Source organism: Lissotriton vulgaris, chromosome 7 (genome assembly GCF_964263255.1).
Source record: "Lissotriton vulgaris chromosome 7, aLisVul1.2, whole genome shotgun sequence".
NCBI classification, from domain to species: Eukaryota; Metazoa; Chordata; class Amphibia; order Caudata; family Salamandridae; genus Lissotriton; species Lissotriton vulgaris.
The window spans coordinates 1505697506-1505714358 of record NC_141695.1 but is presented as its reverse complement, the minus strand read 5'-3'; the positions used below and the strand labels follow the sequence as shown (position 1 = coordinate 1505714358).

Below are 16853 nucleotides of genomic sequence, written 5' to 3'. Positions count from 1 at the left end.
CAGCAGTTTGAATTAAACAATGGGTGTTGGGATTTTTTGGTCGCCCTAGATTTTTTGTTTAAGTAGAAAAACGTGGCCATGGCGGAAAACAGCTCATGGTGATTTTCAGAGATTATTGAATTGTAAATAGATGTGCCTTTGTCTCTGCAGCTTGATATGCAGCTGAAAAATATGGGAGGATTTGTTGGTAGAGCGTGGCCAGTTTGTCTTCTGACTTGGCAAACTCGCCCCAGCGAACTCTCCTACCTCCGTTGGACTGAATCAGGCCTGTATCTGGGACTGGCAATTTGGCAGACGGATTCCTAGCAAAGGGTGTAATTATTACTAGGATGAGGGCGTTATGGTTGCTATCATGGCGCGGACTGATTTTAAAACCTAACACTTTATGCCATGATTTCACATCTACCATGATGTAGTCAATAATAGAAGTGTGCCCCAGTCTATTGAAGGTATAAATCCCAGGCGAGTCGGATAGGGTGTGTCCATTACAAGCTCTCAGTGAGAAGTTTAATGTGAGGGTGCTTATCTGTAGTGCTAGGGGGTCCATAACCTAATAGGAGGAATGTGGGGCTCTAGGATGGACCAGTAGGAATTCTTTTCACAGAGAGTGCCGGGAGACCAAGCCATTCAGGGGTTCAAATTGGCAGTTAAAGTTGCCGCCAATGATTACCCTAAAGTTTGCGGGGATAGTTGTAAGACAGGTAGTTAATTGGTCGAGTGTGGAGGACTCTTTCCCTCTTGGTACAGGGCTAGAATATACGTCAATTGAAACTATGTTTAACCCTATGTGAGAGGTAAGGAGTACACAGAGGATGTCACAGGAAAAATTCTTCAACTGTTTTGCCTGGCAGCCCAGGTGTACTGCAACCCAGGTACAAAGGCCTGCCTGCAGAAGGCCTGCCTTTCCCTGAGTGAGTGGCTGGAATACTAAATGATGCGTAGCCCAATCTATATGTTTCATCTTTGGCCCATGTCTCTTGGAACATGCAATCTTCGTGCTGCTCTATGAAGCGACACCAGTCCGGACTATCCAGTTTAGAGGGTAGTCCAGCTACATTCCAGGAGGATTTGTAAGCTAGCGTGGCCCGTTTGGTATATTGAGCAAGGGGGGTTTGTGACTTCGTTCCCCTGACTACCCGGGGGGAGTTGGCAGTACTCTACTCACTGTACTGTACTAGATCAATTGGCTGGATTGTGGGCGCCACTTCGAGTAGGTGAGGTATATGCTACGTCCCTCTGTGCTGTGATCGAGGTCTGCGAGTCCTGGAGTGAAGGATCAGGGTTTAGTGGATTGATGCTAAGGTGACTCGTGTGTGGTCCTGATTGACCTAGACTTTTCATCCTCACATTCCGATACCGGCCCCAGGTTCTGCTTTGATGATCTTTCCATATGTGTCCGGATCTTGACAAGTGTTGCTTTCTAGGGGTCTAGGTAAGGTCTGGGCGTTCTTTCCTCCTGCCTGTACCCCCTGTTTGAGTACCTGGTGATTTAAACTAGATCCTTTTCCAAGCTCTTCAGCATTTGTTAAACCATTTCTTCCACCTTCCTGGTTGCAATGGGATGTTGGATTAGGGGTTGGTATACAGTCAGTCGCTAGGGATTCAGGGATTATACCTGGCAGGGCCAGATTAGTATTTGCAGGTTTAGCCGGTTCCTTTGTCCTCAGGGCTGCATCAGTCTTGTCCATCCATAGCTCGACTAGGTTTGCAAGCTTGTCCACCCTTTCCCACAAGTTTTTAGCTCATCCTTCGCAATGGTCCTCACTTGAACCTGTAAGTCCACCATCACGTCTATAACCCAGGCTGGCTGCTCCAGGTCGGAGTATAAAGGTGTTTCCAAACTAGCCTCCCAGGATTCACCCGCCATTGTGTGGACCATAGGTAGTTTTTTTTGCATTTGGCCCAATGAAGCCACACTTTTGGTTTTCTTGACTTTCGGGCGAGCACCCTCTCGATGAAGTACTCGGGGGGGGGGGGGGGTTTGGAAGTTCCTGGGGGGTGGATACTGGGGAGCCTGCTACATCATGCAAGCTAATGGGTTGGGCAAAGTCAGGAGTTAAAGACAAGCGTCTTTCAGTTATTTCGTTCTCAGTGGCAACTACTCCAATTGCTCTCTGTAGCATTCTGTCAATGGAAGTTGGTTGGAGTGAAGAGGACAGTTGTGGGTGTGCTATGATTGATATCCCCACACCAATCTGCCTACCCATGTTTATACTCAGAATAGGCTAACAAGATGTTTCAACTGGAGTCAGGATCTTAACACGCTGCAAAAAAAAATAAAAACCAAGAGTGATGGCCCAGCCCAGCCTCTTCCAGCCACTGATGGGCAGAGGCTGCTTGTCAGTACCCCAGAGTCAGGAAAGAGACCCGCGCTGCGGGAGGGCCGCAGGGTTTTTATCGCGCCTCCTGGCGCGCTGGCAGCGTCACGGAAGAGCAAGGGCCTCTGCGAGCTGCAGTTTTCGTTCCCCTCACGGCCGAAGATGAAAGTGACCAGCCGTTCCCTCACGGCAGCAGCAGAGGCTGCTTGTCAGTGCCCCAGAGCCAGGAAAGAGTACTCTTCTGTAGGCCTGGTGGCGTAGTGCTGAGTGTGTAGGGTGTTGGGCCCAGGGTACCGCCGGGTCACATGCACGTATCGTTTACCAGTGGAGAGTTGCTTCGGAGGAGAGATACTTGTCTAAGCCTCGGAGCCAGAACCCATTGTACTGAGTTGATTGATGGCGTTGGGGCAGGGGTTAGAAAGAGAGGAAGTTCGTGCTTGTGGCATGGAGTTGGGCCCAAGGTATGGCTCTGAATATGCCCCTACAAGTACTGCAGTCTAGTTAACCACATCCGCGCTAGTTGAATTCTCCTCCTATGCTGGGATTTTAAAAAACCCATGTTACGTGACGAGCTGGGCTCGTCATCAGTGTGCGAGGAGGCTACACCATGACGAGCCCAGCTCGTCATGAATGCCACAGTGTCGGCTAGAAGTTCACAATGCTGTTGCAGGGTATATTGGGTCGGGTCTATCTCAGCTGCCTTAGATGGTTGGTGCAGATTTCGATGAGGGCTCCTGCGGTGGTGTAGTGAGGTGAGGTTGTGTATCAGGTCAGTGGGGCTCTCACCTGCGATGTTGAGGTAAGCTGGCCTCCCGATGCGGAGAAGCCGTCGGTCCAGGATTGCAGGATCGGTGCGGGAGGTCCTGCAGGAGGCTGCCGCAGAGATTGGCAGTGCAGGAAGTTCACACCCGCAGGGCAGATGTAAATGGAGGCAGCAAGTGTGGTGGCTCTAATAGTGGGAACGAGAGGCCCAGCAATTTGAAGGAAGGATGCAGGGGATCGGGTAGTTCAGGCTTCGGACTCACACGTGGTTCCCCTACCACGGGGTCCCAGCAGCTGACCAATTGCACAGGTCGCTCCTCGCCTCGGGTTGCAGAATCCCTAACTTATCACCGGTTGTAGCGTCCTCCCCAGCCTGGTAGCATGCAAATGACTACGCCACATAGAGCTCCGTAGTGCAAATCTTTATTCTACAGAGTGCAACTGTTAACTAACAGTAAGCTAAGCATTGAGTTATCAGCTTTATCAACTACACCTCAATACAGCCATACGATTACGTCATTTCTACAGAGTCCATCAGGGAACAGAAGGGTCCTGCTATACATATGTAAAAGACACTACAATGTCTAAAAAGGAAAGCAAGCCTCCCATCACTTAATCGAGAACTACAGGGTGAGCTTTCCCTCTTAAATGAGTCCCAGAACAGAGGGTGGTGGCTATATCACCAATAACTAAAATATATGGCTGTACCAAGTCAATTCGATCTTTATTCAGAAGATTAGAACAGCCATAAAAGTATATACAATATCATATAAAATTGAATTAAAGTGCAATTCAAAATGGCATAAAAGCGCAAATTACATAAAACGAAATGTTGAAGGAGGCAGGCCTACCAATTCCCGGAGTCACAACTAGCACACAATAATTTCCTGAGATATGCCCCCCCTTACGTGGAATGCAACATTAAACAAACATGTGGGTCTGGAAGTAATAACAAATAACAATGCAGATTTATAATCTCTAACATTCATAGCAAAGAACGGCATAAAAGCCACAGATGACATAAAACGAAAGGTTAAAGGAAGCAGCCCCACCACTTCCCTGAGTCACAGCTAGCACACAATACTTTCCGTGAGATATAAGGCCTCCCCCTTATGTAAAGTGCAACATTAAAACAAAGGTGGGAGTCTTGAGGTACAAACAAATAACTCAATGCAGTTTTATGATCTCTAATATTCTGAGCAAGGAGAATTGGTTTAAGGTAATAACTCCTTAAATACTTGTAAAACCCCCAGAACATCATAAAATGCTGCGTGCTATGCTAAGACTGGCCAATGCAGGGACAAGCAAATGAGTTTGGGGGACATACCCTGATTTTGGGAAAGACAACCAAATGATGGACTAAGACCGCACAGAGTCTTATCAGGGGGAAATGGTGCTGGATATCTATACTACTATAATAAAGGAAGAACTTTCAGCCTTTGAGGCTGGTAAACTCGGGAACCACAGCGCCAATCCACACACCCGATACACCGTTGGAATCGTCATGATGGGTAGATGGTTATAGGCTATGTAAATTTTAAAAAAAACATTATTTAAAAAATGTACAGTAAAAAAAAAGTAGTCCCTCCGAAGTAGCGCCGGCCGCGAGGTGCGTGCTCACGTCAGGAGCGCGGGGAGGAGCGGTGTCCAGGAGCGCGACGAGGAGCGGCGGACATGGCGCGGGGGAGGAGCGGTGATGTGAGAGGCAGCGGACAGGCCAGCGGCGGTGGGAGCAGCGGACAGGCGGGAGGAGCAGCGGCTGAGGTAAGGGGACCCATGTCGGGGCAGGCGGGTGTCGGGGCATGCGGGGGACGGGCTGCTGGACAATGTCGGGGGTGGCCGGGGGTCGGGGAAGCCTGTTGCTCCCGGACAAGGTCGGGACGGGCTGCTAGTTATTAATAAGGGACAAAGGGTGCTGACAACCCTCCTGAGGATTGGTTTACATATAAAAGGCAACAGTTGGTTTCCCGAGGTCCTCACTTTAAGGTCATGCCTATGCTTAAAAAAGTTGCTTTAATAAAACTTTTATTAAGAGAGATAACGTTTAGACGGTTCTGCAGTACAGACATGTTGAATAAGGTACTAAAAGATGTAGATATATAAGAAAGCCACAATTATCAATAGAAGCTGATCTCCCAAGAGTCGCGACCCGGCTTCTTTATGGGCAATTAGAGATGAAGCTGATGCAGGAAGAAATAGCAAAAGTTTTTATTAAGGAATTACTAAAGGTGTAACCCCCCCCCCCCCCCCCCCCCTCCATTTATTTCAGTGGACATCCCCCTTGCCTGGTAAATGTCGGCCATTACCTTGACCGGTCGGCAATTCAACCTTTGGTCCAACCTAAAAATCCAGTGGCAATTCCTACTCATCTTAGCTCTAGCATTTGCACCCTGAATTGTTCATGTATCATTGCTCCAAAAGAGAATCCCTAGGCAGCAAAAAGAGCTGACACTTGTATATGGCGAGTCCCCATTAAAAAAGGATCTATACTTGCACACCTTTTTCCACCAGGCCATGACATAGGTTTTGGCTTTACTAACTACCATTTTCTTGGAGTTCATAAAGGCCCCAGATGTGTTCATCAACTTCTGCAGGCCGATTGGTGTCCTACAGAGTAAAACAGCATCATCAGCGTATAGCAGAATGGGAATGGATGCCTGGCAACACTGGGTGCATCAGCTTGCAGAACTTGCAGGGCACCATCAACCCCATTGATAAAAAGCAAGAACAAAAAAGGGGACAATACACCGGCTTTTCGGATCCCCCACCGGATCCCGAAAAGCAGGGAACATATTCCGTTCGGGCCATACCAAACCTTAGCAGACAAATGTTCTTATAGGCGTGCAAGAAAACAGATAATCTCTACTGGTGCACCAAGGAAGATTCAGGGTTGACCAAAGGATGGAATGGTCAACCAAATCAAAGGCACTGCTCAGGGCAAAAGAGAGAAAAAGCGATCCCTTCTTAACCCTGGTATATTTCCCAATCAGCAATTCCAAATTGACACATTGCTCAACTGTCCTCAATCCCCTTCTGAAGCCGAACTGTCTCTCAGATAAAATCGAATTATCATATGCCCATTTCTCCAGCCTCATTAGTAGTATCTTGCTCATTAATTTCACTGAGGAATCAAGAAGTGAGATAGGGCGATAACTTACAGGGTTTGATTTATCTCCCTTCTTGAAAACAGGGACTATAGTTGAGACGGCCCAGGAGGGAGGATACATCCTGCAGCCGCATTGAACACCTGCGTCAAAATGGGACCCCATAGATCCCCTGGTATTTTGAATGCTTCAACTGGTACCCCATCAAGCTTGGTACTGATCTGGCAAAAAGAGGCCAAGAGCCATTATCTACCACCCCCTCCAGGCAGTAGCTGAAATCGGCGTAGTCCGAACCTATTAGATGATGTAATATTCTACTAAGATCTATTCCTGCCCATTTTATGCAGACACCATTGGGTCTAACTGGAGCAATGTTAACTATGAGTGCGGGTTCTTCGCCACTTTTGGCCCAGAAAAAGAACGGCAGGACTACAGGGTTATGATCACTCATTGCAGTCGGGATTATGCGGGCGTACAGATCAAATTACATGCAGAGTAGAAATCAAACCATGGTCGATTATGGTGTGAGCATCTCTACCAATAAATGATGGGTCCTGCTCCCAGTTATCGGCGCATCTACATTCAAGGAGGGCAAGATCGTAATTTGAGATTAAGGAGTTCAGTGCGCTTCCGTAGTCATTATGAGGAAAATTTAGGGACCTAACCGCCTCATCCTTGGAGAGCTCCCAAACCTGCTTCGCTGGGAGAGAGCATGCCTGGATGTTAAAATCACCTGCCCATAATATAGCAAAATTAGAATGGATCGGGTTCTAAAAGGCTTCCAGCCCTTCATCAAGGGCATGTACCACCGAGCTACAAGTGGTATCAAATATGTTATTAAAAAAATTGACAACCACTAGGTCAGGGCCACCCCTGAATGATAACTAGAGAGACTGGCAATAAGGTGCAACATATGCAAGCCTCCTTGTGGGAACAGGCAACTTATTTGAAATTAAAATCTGTAACACCCCATTTGGCACGCCCTGCTGGGGATGGTATAGCACCGAGGGAGTGGATAGAAAAGCCATCAACATATATTAGATCCACACTCCAAGTTTCCTGGATACAAATAATGTCGAAGACAGACATATTCATAGCCAGTCAGGGGGAAATTCAACGTATTCAGCAACCCACACACATTCCAATTAACAAAGTGGTAAAGCCCTGCATGGACCTGAAAGGTAGGAGTCAAGAGAGGCTCAATGAGATCACAAATATCAACATTATGTTTGGCATTAACATTTGCATTTGCAATTGACTTGTAGGTAGGAATCAGGAAAGGCTCAGTAGAATCACAGGTATCAGCATTATCATTAGCATATGCATTTGTGGTCAACTTACTTGTGACAGCAGTAACACAACCCACCAAAATAAGAGAGAATAATGGACAGAACAAGGCAGCCCCATGTCCTAGTTTGCCAAGTTGCCCACATGACTAGCCTGAGGGAAAGCGGGCAGTCACTCCTTGAGCAAAGTTAATTATTATCTTGCACAGAACTCAAGGGATGGAACTGTTGGACAGAGTTATTGGGGTATAGTAAGGGGGATGGACAGGTGGATTATGTCCGGGCGGCAGCTGGCTATGTGGTTTGCAAATAGGCAGCAACGAAGAACCTCATAGATGGCGGTAAAAGAAACCCAATGGTAGCAATACAATGTTCCTGGTGAATGGTGTGTTTGCACCTAGTTAAAAGCCCATTACCACAATAAGAATGCTTCTCACGTCATTAATCAACTAAAAATAGAGAAACTTTATGTTCATGAGCAACTGTGAATAAATTCCACTGTAAAGTAAGCAGGGTAGTTCCTGGGAGCTCACTGCATCCTATGCAATGCTAATTTAAGCAAGTTACGCTTTTTTTCTCCTTGTCATTTAGGAACAGGAAAATATTAAAAACATCTTCTTTCAAGGAAGGGTCATTCTTAAAATAAAAACCGCTCAAAAACTGGGGAAGTGCTGCATAATGGATGGAAAGAACAGCATTTGGTTGATGAAGCATGTGCAGGTGGGAGGGCTCTGTCACAGGGAGAGAAGCTTGTGCTGGCAGAACCGTTCATGTGGCATGAATTAATCTGGTAACTACACAATTAAATCTTAGTCAGAAACAGATTTTTTTTTAGTCAACAGAATCCAGAGATATGCTTAACAGACACTGACATCTTACTTACCAGGCCTCAGGGGATAGCCCTCACGTTTGTCAACTGTGAAGCCCTGCGTGATGCTGTAGAACTCCGGCAGACCCCCATACTGCTTCCAAACAGTGTAGTAATTGAGGAATGTTTTCATAGCACTGTCCATATCACCAATGAGGCTCTAACGGGGAGCAAAATTAAAATATGGTAGAAATCAAACACCTAATAATCAGGCGCAACAGAGGGACACAACACACACAAAGAGAGATTAAATTAGGGTCGGAGGCCAAAATTTAAAGACTAGCTGGAATATGTAGCCCCTAAACTGACTTAAACATACAAAATATACTCCAAATGGGTGTATTTAACAAGATGAGCAAGATGTAATACATGAGACCAAAAAAAAAATTTTTTTTGTGGGTATTTTATTAAATGCAGTGAAAAAGTGAAGTGTGAAAATATATAATTGGTGCGTGAACAGACTAACTCTTCTTATTTGTGTCAGTCACGATCAAAAATTAAAAACATGAACGCCAGGACTAGTTTTCACAAATAGCTGTCCTATATGTAGGCATAATATTTTGTGGCCACATATTAAGAGTGAACTTTTTTGGTCGCTTTTCTCCAAGAATCTCATGTGTTCTGTATTTTTCAGAAAACTGAAGATATCAAGAAGGAATCGGAACTGTGAGATGTTGTACTCACACCATATCCTTTTTTGATGTATTGTAAATAGTAGTCATTGCAGTTTTGTTTTGTTGAGGTCCTGACGACAGCACATGGCTTTATCTATTGCCTTAAAGTGCTGAAACATGTTGACCACCACTGTCTAGGACCGCTATTTGTGAAAACAAGTCCTGGCGTTCAAGTTTTTTAATTTTTGATCGTGACTGACACAAATAAGAAGAGTTAGTCTGTTCACGCACCAATTTTATATTTTCACACTTCACTTTTTCACTGCATTTAATAAAATACCCACAAAAAAAAAAATGTTTTTGGGTCCCATGTATTACATCTTGCTCATCTTATTAAATACACCCATTTGACATTTGCAAGCTCTGATCCCTATAGAGCTAGTCTGTCATTTCATACATCAAGGGATACCCAAATGATGAAGCTAATCACCAGGCTTGGTGAATGATGGGAATCCATACACATAAATCTTTATGTTTATTGCATTTCACATTTTTGATTCTTGGTGGGAACTTCCTTTTTTAGTTCTCTCATTATATAGACGCTGGAGTATATTTTGTATGTTTGCAACAGAGGGACAGTCAGAAAGAGACATGTTCCCGTGGGGTCTAGATGTAGAAATGCTAATTATTATGGTCTGCAGTTGGTTAATCCTTACATTTGTAGTATTTGCCTTTGGCTAACAAATCATGTTTCAACAGCTGTTATCTGCAGGATCAGCGCAGATTGGATAAACTATGGTTTGCAAATATCAAATTCACATTTTGTGCGCCAACAAGGGAAAATACGGTCCCAAATGAGCCTGGGTACAGCATTAACTGCTATTTTAAAATGTATTTGCCACGACAGATTGGTAGACAGGGCAAAGAAACAAAATAAGTTCTAAAATAAGCCATCCTAAACATGCATCATTAGAGGTACTGTTTAACCCTAATACAAATCCCTCTAGAGAAAACCATACATGCACTATACTAAACCAGAAATACATTCTGTGAACACGTCTACTTGCCTGTAAACCGGGCCAGAAGGCTTCCAGTGACTGAAAAACAGGCATGGACACAGTTCCTTTGTACATCTGCACCCACAGGTACCAGTCATCAAACTTCGTGTAACTCTTTATAGCCCTGTTGTACTCTAAAACAGAATGACAGGTAATGAAATATGTTATTTTAAAGATTACAGTTGCCTCTATTTTGGCTGCATTGTTCCTATTGTGCAAACTCTTTTCCATTACAACGTATAAGCATCTCTCCACTTTCCAACAACCCCTGAAACGGCAAAATGATTTACAAACGAGGTCTTTGATTTAGTACCGCATTTATTTGTGTTTCGGTAAATCAAGTGACAACGTATGGTGCAAAGATCAAAGGAAACAAGACCCCTAGTTTCCAAAAATGTTAAAAAAATACCACATCAAACTATTGCAAAAAAGATTTGATCAGCACACATAAAGGGGAAAAGAGCAGTTCCAACAAGATATGCTCATTGCAAATTGCTTTTATTGTATACATTTTCTTCTCTTCAGAGGTAGCCAACGCGTTACGTCCTATTTAAGGACTTCTTCAGGACTCATCAAATGTCCGTTCTACTGTGTTGAGTCCCTCCTCTCAGATCAGGCGCACCTGGCAATAATCCTGTCTCTCTACAGTGTAAGAGTTCTTTATCCAAAGACGTTCCTGTCATTCTACATTCATTGAGGGTGTCTGGTATAAAAAGCAGCATCAGTAGCTGTACTTTCTTATTAGGAAATTCTCAGGCGCATCAATATTGCTGGTCAAAATCTTTGTGCGATGTACAGTCATATTAAATCATAGCTGTGCAATGCGTTCAAAACATTTGTCCCTCTTCCGTGTTCTTTTCCCCTTTATGTGTGCTGATCAAATCTTTTTTGCAACCCCTGAAACTGCTTTACAACTGCTAAAGAAGAGCACTAGTCACTGGTGCACAAACTCGTGCATAGGCAATACACGTCATACCTCCTTGCTTGGCAATATGGATGCTTGGAAGTTCTCTTTATGAAAATAGGAGTCACATGGTGTGTGTCTAGGACCGATGGTTGCGGGATCGGAGGGGTGGTGCTGCTAATTGTTAGAAATGTACACATAACAGATTCCATAGCAATTGAAAAACAAGCATAGTCATAGCAAATAGGTCTTGCCTTTGGGACCTTAGTGTTGACCTAAGTGTTTAACCAAGCAGCACATTATCCTGGGTGGTTCAATTATAGCTAAATTTCTGAATATGTGTAAGGTTACATCAAGCAGAAATTGGAAAGTGTGGAAGCTTGCAGCATTTGGAGCAGTGTCGGATAGTGTGCAGTGGTGTTAGGGCAGCCAAGGGAAGCTTGCAGAAGTGAGGAACGTGTGGAAGCTTGCGTCATTGGGAGCAGTGTAGGCTAGTTTGCAGTGGTGTTAGGGCAGCCAAGGGAAGCTTGCAGCTGTGAGGAACGTGTGGAAGCTCGGGGCATTGAGAGCAATGTAGGGCAGTGTGCAGTGGTGTTAGGGTAGCCAAGGGAAGCTTGCAGAAGTGAGGAACTTGTGAAGCTCGCGACAGTGGGAGCAGTGTAGGGTAATTTGCAGTGGTGTAAGGGCAGCCAAGGGAAGCTTGCAGAAGTGTGGAACGTGTGGAAGCTCATGTCATTAGGATCGGTGTGGGGTAGTTTGCAGTGCAGTTAGGGCAGTCAAGGGAAGCTTGCAGAAGTGAGGATTGTGTGGAAGCTTGCGCCATTGGGACGGGTGTAGGGTAGTTTGCAGTGGTGTTAGGGCAGCCAAGGGAAGCTGGCAGAAGTGAGGAACGTGAGGAAGCTCATGTCATTAGGATAAGTGTTGTGCAGCTTGAAGTGGTGTAGGGGCAGCTAAGAGAAGCTTGCGGACGTAAGTCCCCGTAAGCAAAAATACAAAATCAATCCCAAAAAGAAAACACATTTTCGGGTGGAGTCCGCGGAACGGGCCCCCTTGTGTACCTCTGATTAAGTGTTTTCCTCCTCTCCTGTCTCCAAGACAGAGGTGGGCACAGAACAGCTGCTGTCTCCCACCAATGAGTTTGATTAACAAAATATTGATATTAGACCAAGCCTTTCCTCCTGCTATTGGTCTTGGTCGGCACATGAAAGAGAACAAAGGCAACAAGCAGTGCTGCATTTCACTTCAGGCCACGCCAGGCTGGAGAAGCAGAGCGAGGAGGGAGGGAGGGAGGGAGGGAGTGAGCACTAGGGGTCGGCAGCCTCAGAGTATTCTAAGAGCAGCTCCTGAAGAACCACGCTGAAAAAAAGAGTTATTTTTTGTTGTTTTTGTGCTGTAAGAACACTCAGTTTGAGAACGGGGATGGGGGGGGGGGGGGGGTTTGTGGTCCAGTGAATAATTTTTCATTCTATTTCCCAAAAACAACCCCTCAAAGAATTGCATGTGTAATAAATGTCCCTCCATCACTTCATGTAGTGAACAAAAGCAGTTCCCTGTTTTTCTGCTTTCACTTGCACTGCGTTGAGTATCCGGATGGAGGGCTCAGGGAAACAAAAGGGAGGAAGGGGTTAAGGATGGACGCATGGAGGGAGGGTAAGTAAATGAGGGAAACGGACACATCAACTCACAAAAAAAGCAGATTGTTTGTGAGAAATGGTGCAGCATAACAGCTCCAGCAGAGGACTTCGGAAGTGGGTTCGAGCCTCTACGTTATTCATTTCATGCAATATAACTTCGCAATTGGCTCCTACAAAGTAATGCAGTGCCGAGTTGCACGTGCCACACGGCAGCATCAACATGGGAATTCTATTAGTATTTGATTGCATTTCATAGCAGTGGGAAAAAAGTCCTTCATGCTCGCCCAGGCTGTAAATCGTAACCACCAATTTATGCCATTATGAGAAGTTCGCAACATTCTCTACCCGTGCACTTTGCACCCATCTCCATGCTTCACAGAAGCCTTGTGCACTTCCGACGACAGCCTGGACTCACCCGGCACCCTAAACAATTTCCAGCACTCACCAGCTAAGGGGCTGGCAGGCTTGCAGTGCATCCCTCGAAGCTTCTCTGGGCTCAGAGGAGGAAGAGAGCAAGAGGCAGGATGAGTCTCCGCTCAACATCCTTTGATTCTGGAAATCCCTTAATCTCTCCGTGCTTATCAAATATGAATGTGTCCTTGAGTAAATTAACTTGGGCTCATTTAAAGCATTCCAATACCTTGGGGTCGAGTTTGCACTAAATAAAAACAGCAACAAAAAAATGAACACACTAGCAGGCAGCAAGGAAGAAAGGGGGAGGGTCTGCGTGCAAAGAGTGGCAAACTGATGCAGTATGTAAACAATCAAACAAAACGTCTCCGCCAAGTGCGATATTTGTAAACAAGTGGGTTCACACCAAACGTTTTAGTGGAACAAAAGGTGGAACATGAAATTAACAGGTAAGTTAAGCACTAAAATGATAATAAAACGCCAAACTAAAAACTGGTACAGTATTGTTTGAGCTTCTACATATTAAAAAGCAAAACATTATCTCATAGGTTTCGGATAAGACGTCCTGTATCAGGGTTAAGCTTTTCTCTCACAATATCTACTATACTTCTCTTTCCATCTCCCCCACCCTCCAGCTATTGAGGGGCCTGTAACGTTAACCAAGGAAACAAAACAGATGTTTTCAATACATTGCTACTAATGTGCGAGACAAGCAGCGAGGGGACGGGTGGGAGGAGTAGCTGGGAGCAGCGACAGGTGGCGAAGCTGAACAAATGCCACCACATAAGCGTGGTGGTCATGACTCAGGTGCTGCGCTAAGTGGGAGGTGCTCGTGTCAAAGTAAAAAAAAGTTCCAAAGACAGGACATTCAATAGCAACAAGTGGAAGAGGCCAAGTTGTGTGGGTGATCCATTGGAGTCAACAATTGAGCAAAATAAGGCAGGACAAGAAGAAACTATTACCCAATTAGAAGCAATGTTTTTTAAAGGACACTGACAAAAGCTAATCAGAAGCAGATTGAATATAGTTGTAGAGAGACAGCGCATGCGCTGCCTAGGATCAACCTAACAGAAGGGGAGAAGGGAGAATCAGGACATTTAAGAATAGGTGAACATGACAAAAGTATTGTACCAGAAGAGGCCTAAAGAGTGTAATGTCCGCTCAGGATAGGTAGTACAGGCACCCATCATATGTCTTTGACAGGCACCTGGGTTGAGACTCACAAAAATGATGCCTCAGTCTGATGGAGTATGTTTGGACACTAGATGGAGGATTGGGTCACTCAAAGCGTAGCAATGGCTGATACAGTATGTTATTAATCTGGCAATGGACTGACAGAGGCGGAATGGAAGGAACAGGTATCAGTTGTCTTTCTCAAAGCAGAGACCCTGGATGTTGGCTGTGTGTTTTATCACTGCTCAAAGAAAAGATGTTGGTGCAAGAAACGTTGCTTTCGGATCAGGCAAGTTTACATGTGCCTCACAATGCAATAATGCAAATGCTACTTACCAGTATGCATCTGTTCTTGGCATGTAGGGCTGCTGACATTCATATCTGTGCATAGATCGCCGCCTAGTGTTGGGTCCGGATGATTGCACATTGTTGTCCTGGAAGAGTCTTCGAAGTATCACAAGATAGGTGGCTCCTCCCCTGGACTACAGTGCGCATGGGCATCGCCTCCATCCCCAGATTGTTTTTAGCCATTGGCCGAGATGGAGTGAATTATGTGAGTGATGACCATGCTATGAGCATATATATGAATACTGCAGCTGCTACAGGCGCCAGGGAGGAGGGCGGGCGATATGAATGTCAGCAGCCCTACATGCCAAGAACAGATGCATACTGGTAAGTAGCATTTGCAGTTCGAGGCATGTGGGCTGCTGAATTCATATCTGTGCATAGAATACATAGCAGTGCTCCCCTCATTGGCGGCCGCCCGTGCCAGCTGCAGCAGTTTGAAAAAGTGTTTTGAGAACAGCCTGACCAACAGCTGCCTGCTGTTTAGAGTGTACGTCTACACAGTAATGTTTAGTAAAAGTATGTGTGGTAGACCATGTGGCTGCTCTACAAATATCCTCCAAAGGAATGTTCCCAAGGAAGGCCATAGAGGCCCCCAACTTTCTGGTGGAGTGGGCTCTTGGTGGAATTGTGAGAGTGCGTTTAGCTTTAGCGTAACAGATCTGAATGCATTTCACGATCCACCTAGCAATACCAGCTTTGGAAATACCGTTTCCCTTGTGGTGTGAGGCAAATGCAACGAAAAGTTGCTTGGTCTTTCGAAAATCTTTTGTCCTGTCAACGTAGTACATTAAGGCTCTTTTTACATCAAGGGTGTGGAGCATCCGCTCCGCCAGCGACTCAGGATTTTGAAAAAACACTGGCAACTCAATTGTCTGGTTCAAGTGGAATTGAGATACAACCTTGGGTAAAAATTTAGGGTTAGTGCGGAGCACCACCCTGTTGGCATGTACTTGGAAAAAAGGTTCTTGGATGGTGAGTGCCTGTAACTCACTAACCCTCCGTAGCGATGTAATTGCTACTAAGAAAGCCACCTTCCAAGTTAGAAACTGAAGCTCACAAGAGTGCAGTGGCTCAAAAGGAGGACCCATCAGCCTTGTAAGAACCACATTGAGGTTCCATTCTGGAGCTGGTGGTGTCCGTGGTGGAATGACCCTCTTGAGTCCTTCCAGAAAAGCCTTGATAGCAGGAACCTTGAAAAGTGATAGGTGTTGCCTATTCTGGAGGTATGCGGCCATTGCAGACAGGTGAATGCGGATGGAAGAATACGCCAAATTGCATTGGTATAGATGGAACAGGTAACAAATGATATTTTGAATGGAAGCATCCAGCGGGTCAATGTTGTGGTTTACACAATAAATGACAAACCGCTTCCATTTAGCCGCATAACATGCTCTAGTAGTGGGCTTCCTTGCCTCCCGAATGATGTCCATGCAATCGGGGGGAAGATTGAGGTAGCCAAACTCTAGGACTTCAGGAGCCAGATCGCCAGGTTGAGCTGTTGCGGATCTGGGTGCTGAATGTCGCCATGGCTCTGCGTCAGAAGGCTGGGAGTGAGATGAAGCCTTTGATGCGGTACCACGGAAAGTTCCAGAAACGTGGTGTACCATGGCTGGCGAGCCCACGTTGGAGCAACCAGGATGAGAGTCATCGAGTGTTGCCTGAGCTTGCGTGCCACCAGCGGAATCAGAGGGGCTGGGGGAAAAGCGTACGCAAATCTGCCTGACCAGTTCATCCACATCGCATTGCCCTGCGATTGCGGGTGTGGGAACCTGGCGGCGAAGCTTTGGCATTTTGCGTTCTCCCTTGTGGCGAACAGGTCTATCTCTGGATGACCCCACCTTTGGAAGTACGTTTGGAGTACTGATGATGTATCTCCCACTCGTGCATTTGGTGGCTGTGCCTGCTGAGCAGGTCCGCCATCTGATTGTCCTTGCCTGGGAGATGCTCCGCCATGAGGAAGATGTTCCTCTGAATGGCCCACTTCCACATGCTCTGAGCCAGATGAGACAGCTGCGGAGAGTTTGTTCCTCCCTGTTTCTGAATGTAGTACATGGCCGTCATGTTGTCCGTCCGGATCAACACGACCTTGTTGCACAGATGTACTTTGAACGCCTTTAAGGCCATGAAGATTGCCATCAGTTCCAACACATTGATATGCATCTTCTTCTGCTGTAGTGTCCATAGTCCCTGCACTGTGTAGTGGAGTACATGCGCTCCCCAACCCTGGAGAGAGGCGTCCGTTGTCAGGATAATCTGTGGCACTGGCTCTTGAAACGGTCGGCCCTTGCAAAGGTTTTGTGGATTCCACCAATGCAGAGAGTTGTACGCCCGACCGCTCACCAACACTAGGTCTGTTAGTTGCCCATGAGCCTG

The 16853-nt window shown here is 45.8% G+C and overlaps 1 protein-coding gene across 1 annotated transcript in view; it reads right to left on the bottom strand.

Annotated features, from left to right (window-relative positions):
- EDEM2 (ER degradation enhancing alpha-mannosidase like protein 2) overlaps positions 1-16853 on the bottom strand; it is a 278489-nt gene that overhangs the window by 63179 nt on the left and 198457 nt on the right. The window contains exons 8-9 of the mRNA XM_086932355.1: positions 10020-10144; positions 8354-8498 (exon numbers count right to left, since the gene is read on the bottom strand). Coding sequence (XP_086788481.1) covers positions 8354-8498; positions 10020-10144 — 270 coding nt within the window. The remainder of the gene's footprint in view (positions 1-8353; positions 8499-10019; positions 10145-16853) is intronic.